The sequence below is a fragment of the Populus alba genome, chromosome 5, assembly GCF_005239225.2.
Source record: "Populus alba chromosome 5, ASM523922v2, whole genome shotgun sequence".
Classification (NCBI taxonomy): domain Eukaryota; kingdom Viridiplantae; phylum Streptophyta; class Magnoliopsida; order Malpighiales; family Salicaceae; genus Populus; species Populus alba.
The window spans coordinates 19,866,303-19,875,481 of NC_133288.1; the positions used below are offsets into that span (position 1 = coordinate 19,866,303).

General features: G+C 38.2%; 1 protein-coding gene across 7 annotated transcripts; it reads right to left on the reverse strand.

Moving 5' to 3' along the window:
• Positions 1–2,696: 2,696 nt before the first annotated feature.
• LOC118061688 (F-box protein SKIP17) lies at positions 2,697–8,947 on the reverse strand. 7 transcript variants are annotated; one of them, XR_004689619.2, is made up of 13 exons: positions 8,518–8,947; positions 7,641–7,816; positions 6,563–6,757; positions 6,358–6,468; positions 5,584–5,669; positions 5,386–5,507; positions 4,520–4,584; positions 4,359–4,431; positions 4,040–4,102; positions 3,876–3,940; positions 3,711–3,785; positions 3,300–3,549; positions 2,697–3,042 (listed from the first exon to the last, which is right to left on the reverse strand). XR_004689619.2 is itself a non-coding variant. In XM_035075217.2 (12 exons), the coding sequence occupies exons 1-12, from the start codon at positions 8,866–8,868 to the stop codon at positions 3,393–3,395; spliced, it is 1,539 nt and encodes a 512-aa protein (XP_034931108.1). In that variant the 5' UTR covers positions 8,869–8,947; the 3' UTR covers positions 2,697–3,392. The 7 variants fall into 7 exon arrangements, 1 of the variants encoding a protein (XP_034931108.1); XR_004689617.2 differs by having other exon boundaries at positions 2,697–3,092; XR_004689615.2 differs by having other exon boundaries at positions 2,697–3,198.
• Positions 8,948–9,179: the final 232 nt, after the last annotated feature.

Here is a 9,179-nt window from a genome sequence, read left to right on the forward strand (position 1 = left end):
GGCTCAATTACCAACTCATTTTTGGGGAGAATGTGTTTTGACTGCTGTCCACATTATCAATAGAATTCCTTCCACAGTGCTCCATTTGTCAACTCCGTTTGAACTTTTATACTCAAAAATACCTTCTTTTTCTCACCTTCGGGTATTTGGGTGTTTAGCTTATGCTACCAATGTTCATCCATCACATAAATTCGATTTTCGTTCTATTCCTTCAATTTTTGTTGGATATCCTACTGGTCAAAAAGCATATAAATTATATGATTTATCAACTAAAAAAAATTTTACAAGTCGAGATGTGCATTTTCATGAAAATATTTTTCCCTTTTTATCTGCCAAAACCGGCACATCCGCACATTATGGCCCTATTCCTCTCCTGACCCACGGGCCATTTACCTCCAGCCCACCTGATATCAGCCCACCCACACACAGCCCATTTTACCCCAGCTCCCACACTTCATCTCTCCCGCACAGCCCTCCGTCTCTTCCAACCCTCACCGACAGCACCCTGCCACCATCCCTCCCATCACCGACCACCACTACTACCCAACCTCCTCCCATATTACATACTTACACCCGTCGTCCGAAATCCTCCAACCCCGACCCTCCACCATCATGTTCCCATAACATCCCATCCTTACCCCGTGACCTTCCTCGGTCACCTGAACCACCATCACCACCAGTTCAAGTTCGTCGCTCCGGCCGCCACACTGCTCCGCCAGCCAAACTCAAAGATTATGTCTGCTCTACTGTTTCCTCCTACCAATCATCCCCTTGGCAGCCCGGTTCCACCAAAGGTACTCGTTTTCCCATGAGCAATTTCATTTCTTACCATCGTTATACACCTGCAAACCATTTCTTTGTTGGTCAAATCAGTTCAATTTCAGAGCCCCAAACTTATTCGGAGGCTGCTCTTCATCCTGAGTGGCAGGCTGCCATGCAAACCGAGCTCCAGGCTCTGCAAAATAATGGCACTTGGACAGTTACTCCCTTACCGTCGGGCAAGAAACCAATCGGCTGCAGATGGGTTTATAAAGTTAAACTCAATTCAGATGGTTCAGTTGAGCGTTGCAAGGCTCGTTTGGTTGCACAGGGCTTCACGCAAATGGAAGGAGTGGATTACCACGAGACTTTTTCTCCCACTGCCAAAATCATCTCAGTCCGCTGCCTTCTTGCTTTGACAGCTGCCCATGGATGGTCCTTGCACCAAATGGATGTACACAATGCGTTTCTTCATGGAGATTTAACTGAAGAAATTTATATGTCTGTACCACAGGGTCTTCGGCGACAGGGGGAGAACAATCTTGTTTGTCGCCTTCACAAATCCCTATACGGTTTAAAACAGGCATCTCGACAATGGTTCGCCAAATTCTCCGAAGCTATGCTTTCTGCTGGTTTTGTTCAGTCAAAAGCGGATTATTCGCTATTTACCAGAAATCAGGGTATGTCTTTCACCATTCTATTAATATACGTTGATGATATTTTGATCACTGGAAATGACCCCGTGAACATTGCTGCTACTAAACAATTCCTGCATGAACATTTTCATATCAAAGATCTTGGTGATTTAAAATATTTTCTTGGAATTGAGGTATCTACTTCAAAGAATGGAATTTTTGTTTCACAACGAAAATATGCGTTAGAAGTTATTGAGGATGCCGGAATGACAGGTGCTGCTCCTATCAATACTCCTATGGAACAGGGTTTAAAGTTATCAGATAAAGGTCCCCTACTCAAAAATGCAAACCAGTATAGAAGATTGGTGGGTCGGTTGATTTATTTGACTGTGTCAAGACCAGATATAACATATGCCGTGCATGTTTTGAGTCGTTTTATGCATCAACCCAGGAAGCTTCACATGGAAGCAGCTCTTAGAGTTGTGCGATACCTAAAAGGGGCACCCGGCCGGGGGTTTATTTTTCTCCTCCAAGAATGATTTGAGGTTGAGAGCCTATTGTGACTCAGACTGGGCAGGATGTCCACTAACTAGAAGATCTACAACAGGGTACTGTGTTTTTCTTGGATCATCATTGATCTCATGGCGATCAAAGCGACAGAAAACAGTTTCGCTCTCTTCCGCTGAAGCAGAATACAGAGCAATGACGGGAGCATGTTGTGAGTTGACATGGTTGCGATGTCTTCTAAAAGACTTGGGAATTTCACACCATGAGTCTGCTTTATTGTATTGTGACAATAAGGCAGCATTGCACATTGCAGCTAATCCGGTGTTTCATGAAAGGACTAGGCATATTGAAATGGATTGCCATTACATCAGAGACAAAATCCGAGATGGCTCCATTACCACACAGTATGTAGACTCTACTCATCAACTCGCAGATATTCTGACCAAGCCACTAGGAAAAGAGTTTTTTGTTCCTATGGTTAGCAAGTTGGGAGTGCAAGATATCCACTCTCCAACTTGAGGGGGAGTGTTGAGAATAGAAATATTTCAGTGTATAAAATAGGAATTATAGAAACATGTGTTATGTATTTAGTTATTGTTATTCTCTGTTGCAAGGTCAGTAACTGATTCCTGACATGTAGGAATCAGTTACAACCTCTTGCTTAGCCTTTGTGTATAAATACACTGCCCATCATCAATGAAGAATTAATTCAGCCAAATCAATCTTTTCTACATAAGGTTTTACAGACACAGCCAACAGTCCATGGATGAAATGATGAGGAACGACAGGGAGAGATCCCAACATCAATATGACCCATTGTAAGCCACATTATAAATTTATCATCGATAATTAATGAATAAGATATCATCCAATATCCTGGATACAAATTTCACGGGAAGGTAGAAGAGTCCACCACCAAGTATGTAAGAAAATTTATGTAATATAACATAAAAGAGCACAATTCCGGGTAAGGGGAAAAAACTTCCCCAAAGGCTTCGACAGTCATCTCAGTAAACAAGGACGAAAAACCCCCAACTCAATCCACTGTCCGGGGAACATCAGCAGCTTTAAAATCTACAGGCATCTGATGTACGGGAGGCACGAAAGTGATGATGTAATGTGCAAGAAAGTCCATTGTCCACTAGTAAATTCAACAAAGGTTCTAATCAGCTTGCTCTCAATAAAAGCCTCCTTCATAAATCCACGAAGCATAAGAGCACAATGTTAGAGAAAAAACTGGTCCACATCAATTAGCATGCAACTTGTCAGTACCCCGGCCTTGTTGATTTGAATAATACTGATAAAATGTCAGTAATAAGCGGAAGGAGTAATCACTTCATAGAGTTCAAATACTTGCAATCAAAAGCATAGTTGACAGAGACAGAGATGGATACCTACAAATCCCAAACCTTGCTGAACTTCATGGTTCACCTAGCCAAGAGGATAATCAAACTCATCTGAGCTCCCCTCAAAACAACATATCCAAAACCTTTACCCCTCCTCATTCCCACTAGTCTGGTCACTACTATAGTTGATTTCAGACGTACACATGAATGACAAACCATCTGATGCACGACTGCTCAATTGTGATGACAGGCTGACCTCGCTAGTTAGATCGCTATCAGTCATTTGGCCAAGGTCGACAAAACTGCAAAAATCAGATTGACAACCGAGGAACTTAATTCCAAAATCCTATGTTTTCTGCTCTTTTTCCCCATTTGATATTGGCTATTTAGATAAGAATAGTAACTGGAGTTTGACTCCAGATGTCACCACCAAAAAAGTTTAAATGAACGAGAGATATCTGACCTTCCTTCTGATGGAAATTCTGCTAGCAAACAGATATCAGGCCTTTCTTCTAATACCTGCTTTGTAGGAATGATGCTGCCAACAAGCAACAAAATACTTTACATGAATCTTAACAGGTATAAATATAGAGCAAGCATGATAAATGCAAAAAGAAAAAAATGCTACCTTAAACTGTAACATCTGCCATACGAGTCACCTGCAGCAGCCAAACCTTCCCTGTTTGATATATCCTATTAAAGTGCAGTAATCGGAATAAGAAGAAAATCAAGCAGGAACACGAGAATCAGACCAACATAAAGCAGAAAAAACAACAATATCAATCTACCCACAAGATATCGAAGAAATCTAAAGTCCCCAGCAAGAACTGATGCAAATAATCGGGCAACTTCCAACTGCAAGTAATGAAATAAATAAGTGAATAAGGAGGGAAATAGGAAATATAATAAATTAGTATTAGCATTTCATAGGTTGATGTATATTCTATATCTATAGATATGGATTATCCAGATGCTAGCCCATTTAGGAATTGAACCATATGAGTCATCGAAAGGATCTCAGAGACCCTCCAAACCACGAAAGCCAAGATCTTTCACATTCAAAGAGATTTAAGGTAAGGAAGGTGGAGAAGTGAAAGGAATTATGGCCTGCCTCTTTGAGATGCATGCAGTCTCGGAAAATCAAAACTTCCAGCAAACTCCCACCCATGTCACCACCAAGGTTCCTGTTAGTTTCAAGAAAAACAAACCCTTGTAAGATTTCAAATAGAGAGAAGAAAATATCAATGTAGTTACATTCCATAAAATGCAGACCTCAAAAAGCTTCCGGTGATAGAATATGACGTTGAAAAATCTACATATTTTAGTTTGCAAAATCCCTGTACAGGTAGCCAGATCTTGTTAGTCATTAGAGTTCAATTAAAAGACAAAGAACAAACTTTGTATTGGCTACAAAGTACAGAGCGTACATCTTACAGACCAAGTACCAAAATAAAAAAACTGTAAAGCAAAGAAATGTATTTCTCAAACTTTTCCTTTGTTCTGTAATTGAATCTTGGTTAGATCAAATTTTGACAACAAAAGACAACGATAGTGAATGGCATGCCATTAGACCAAACATCGTTGTAAAATTGGTACTAGAAATATTAATGACAGAGAGTGTAGATTGCTCGTTCAGGTCATGAAGTGTAGATCATTCCGTAATGCGAACTAACACAATTTTAAGATAAAAAGAAAAATTTGCTATTCCCCCCTGGAATTTTAATAAGATTGGTGAACCAAGCAATAATGTTTAAACAATGAAATTAACCAGAAGTGAAAATTCAAGCCATGGTGCTTGAAGCAACCGACAAAGCAGACCTCTCTCATGAACAAAGAGAAATATTTAACTAGAAAAAAAAAAAAAAAAAGCTTGAGATTGAAGAAATTGGGTATGTTATAAATTGAGTACAAGTGGGACTTGATCTCCAACAAAACTCCATTTTTTAAGGTCATCCATTGGCATTATGCCAACTATGAAACATTCAAAGATTTTGCACAGCAGAGTAAAGCAATATTAGGTCTTACTTAAAAGGGGGGAGAAAAGGAAAGATTAGTACCAATTAGATGGAAAAGTAGTAGCATGCGGAAATTCATTGTTATCAAAAAAATAGCTATACCCAACTTGACTTTTGACATACCTTAACAAGTATCCGAAGTTTATAATCATACAGCTTGAAACCTCTTAGAGCCAGTGAGGTTAAATTTGGACAATTATTTACGAGATCCACGCAGGTTGATGATTTCAAACTGTCATCTCTTCCTGATAGTGAACATGCTCAAGTTAGCAAAAACATACACGAGCAACTAAAAGAATTCTCAATAAGAAGGTGCTGCACCTGTTTTTGAAGATTCAAAAAACAAACGCTCTATCAAGGGACAATTCATGCTCACTGACACCAATGTTTGCCTCAAGTCAACATGTCTGCTCGAAAAAAAAATATTCATCTACCACCATAAAGAGTAATTTTTGCCCAAAAGTCTCAGAAAGAATGGCTCAAAATTAATTATCAAAAGATAAGTCACGTGAAAACATGCACTTGTCCTCATTACAGGATACATATTTAATAATATATTTTGTGTAAACTAACTCATGAATATATCTACATGAATTGCCAATGCATAATTATATTAAAGGTAACTTGTAAGACATACACATATAATTCCATAAAAGAAGCTGACTTAAGCCACTAGAACTTTCTAAAGGCGAGAACTAAACTCAATTAAAAAGTGCACGAGTATTAACAAATTATTGTAATAATAATATTACCTTGTTACCACTACAAAGGTAGCTAAAAAAATGCTGATGAGGAATGGTAACAAAATAAACAAAATAGGTATATAATTATTACTACTTGGAGGAAGAGAATAGCTACTGATAGCCAAACTTGGAAAGTTCTGTGTATGGATAAAGCATCCAATCACATCATTAGTAGTGGCATATGAAAATCACAACAATTTTGGGAGATGCAACGCATCATTGTTTACACCTGCTGTATCAAATCCACTCCATTTATCAATGTTATTCAACTAACGCAACCACTGTTATTACCCTAATGTAATGTTTTTAAACCAACATTATCATACAGACAACAAACTCAACAGAAACTTACAGGCCAATTATTTCCAGGTCAAGCAGAGATGGGCAGGCTGACAATGCCCCACAAAGGGATGTGTTGTCAATTCTTTCAATATTGTATAGATGCAATCCTCTCAAAACAGCCCTAGTATTACGAAAAACACAAACATTAGGATCAAAATAAATCACAGGTGTGGACAAAAAAATCTGTAATTGATGTCTCCAAATTCCAAACATACCCAGCAGCACCATTGTCCCCACTTAAAGGAGTTAAGCAGTATCTAGTAAGAGTGGATGACTCCTTCCCCTGTCTGGTCTTTTTATCATTCCATGAAAAGTTAGATACTTCTACAGCATTCCTAATTCCATAAACCAATGGTTGACAAGATCCATGAGGCAAAGTCGGACCTGGAACTATACCAAGCTTGAGGGACCTAAGTGACCAAGTGAGTGAGTGAGAAAAAGAAATCAGCAAGGCCACCAGCAATATCCACATATGACATCATGGGAACAGTCATAAAAGATGAGAACTAACTAATACACCTTGCATGCTATACAGGCTCACTTTAGTACAATCAACAGAGTATTTCCCAGTACAGACAGAGAAGGATTAATCCTTCTCCATACTGAAACTATATTTAAAAAAAAAAAAATTATTTTTCAGAATCTTCATAATTACATAATATGGGATCTAAATGAGATATTGAAACTGAGAAGGAAAAAAAAATGAAGGCTGCATAGGTAGTACATCGGCTCAATGTAAAGAAGTTTAGCTTTCAAGACAAATCTTTGGTATGATATAAAAGATGAGAACTAACTAATACACCTTGCATGCTATACAGCATTATTCTCATTCATCAATATAACACTCAATACAGGCTCACTTTAGTATAATCAACAGAGTATTTCCCAGTACAGACAGAAAAGGATTAATCCTTCTCCATACTGAACATACAAACAAACATCAATTAAATTTCATAGTCATAAATGAGATCAAAATGAATGAAATACTATATTAAAAAAAAAAGAAATTATTTTTCAGAATCTTCATAATTACATAGTAGGGGATCTAAATGAGATATTGAAACTGAGAAGGAAAAAAAAATGAAGGCTGCATAGGTAGTACATCAGGCTCAATGTAAAGAAGTTTAATCTTTGGTATGTTATGACTTGTCTTCTTTACCACACCGAGCCAAAGGAAATCAAAACTTCTAAAATTCTATCACCAGTGATACCTAATACAGAGATGCAAAGCATATAATAGACCCATGAGAACACTTGCACAGGATATAGAATTGTTGGGTGAAAAATTCTTACCGAAGGGCTTTTCCAGCACGTTGGATCATTGTAGACACAACTGCATTATTAACTTTTGGGACCACAGTTGTCAAGTCAATATTGGCATAGCACAAGGGATCCATGGCACATTTGTAGAACATAGAACAAGTTGCAGCAGCATAGCAAAGGCTTTGTGCATCAAGCATAGAAAATAACTGCACGTGCATAATGCTTATGAATCAATCATTCGGAAAAAGAAAACCATTTTACTATAAAAATGAATTTATAATTAACTAAACACTCAAATGCTCAGCACGAGCTGAAAATGACAAAGAAGACATTTCCATAACAGGAATCTAGAAATTCTTGATTCTAAATCAACAAGTGCCATCAAACCAAACATGGCAGCCTTGTAACATCTTCATGGATCTCGGATCCACAGAATATTCACCACATCAATGTATCAGAATATAAGCACATCAATGCACTTTCAAACTCAAGAAACCATTATATTTGGCAGTATTTCGCTGCTACTTAATTAACCACGTTTAATTAATACCGTCAACATTTTTATGCAATCAATTCATTTGAAGCCACATCCATCAATCAAAGCATTGCGAAATGGAAATTCAAGATTACCAAACACAAATCATGTTCCCTTAAAAATTCCTCTACAACACCTGATTAGACCATATTCACGGAAGCAAGCAACACGAAAAACTTTTCACTCATAAATCAACCAACAAGTAAACCAAACCTTGAATTCCACATTACAATAATAACGAGGATTTAAAAAAAAAATCCTACTGTTATCGCCGACAAGCAAAACACAGCCCGCAACTTGCATGAATGGAAATTCTCAAAATCTGAAAAAAAACCGGCGAGGAAAGAAAAAACTTAGCAATAAAAAAGAAACCTTGATGGTGAGATCAGGAGGGAGAGCCCAGGTGTGTGAATTATGAACGGAAGAGCGTTTCCTAGCAGAGCGGTTGCCGGCTTCGAGAAGAAGAGATCCTAGTTTAAGGGCGCGATCGATGAGGAGAGTCTGATCAGCGTCGCAAGGGGAGGAGTCGAGGAGATGCTCAAAGGATTGGTCGATGGAGAGAGAATGAGAGTCAGCTAGGTTCAGAAATGTTTGGAGAAGGTTGCCGACTTGATTGTTCATGTTAGGGAGTTTGTTTGGGTTTGGAGGAGGAGAAGAGGGAAAGGAAGGGAAAGGACAGGGGCGTTTGGCCATGGATGTCGGGGTGTGGAGGAGGGTATCCATGGTGGGTGAATGTGTGTGTGTGTGTGTGTGTGTGTGTGTGAGAGAGAGAGAGAGAGAGAGAGAGCGTGAGGAAATAAGAGTCCCCGTTTTTAAGAGATATGGAATACGTGGGAGTTTATTAGAGTGGGGGATAGGTGGCTGGTTGGCTCGGATAATCGTATGCATTTGAGATTGTGATAGTAATTATAATTTAAAATATTTTTTATTTAAAAATATATTAAAATAATATTTTTTATTTTTAAAAAAATATTTTTATTATCAAAATATTAAAAAAAAAAAAAAAAAAAAAACACACACAATTAATACCACAT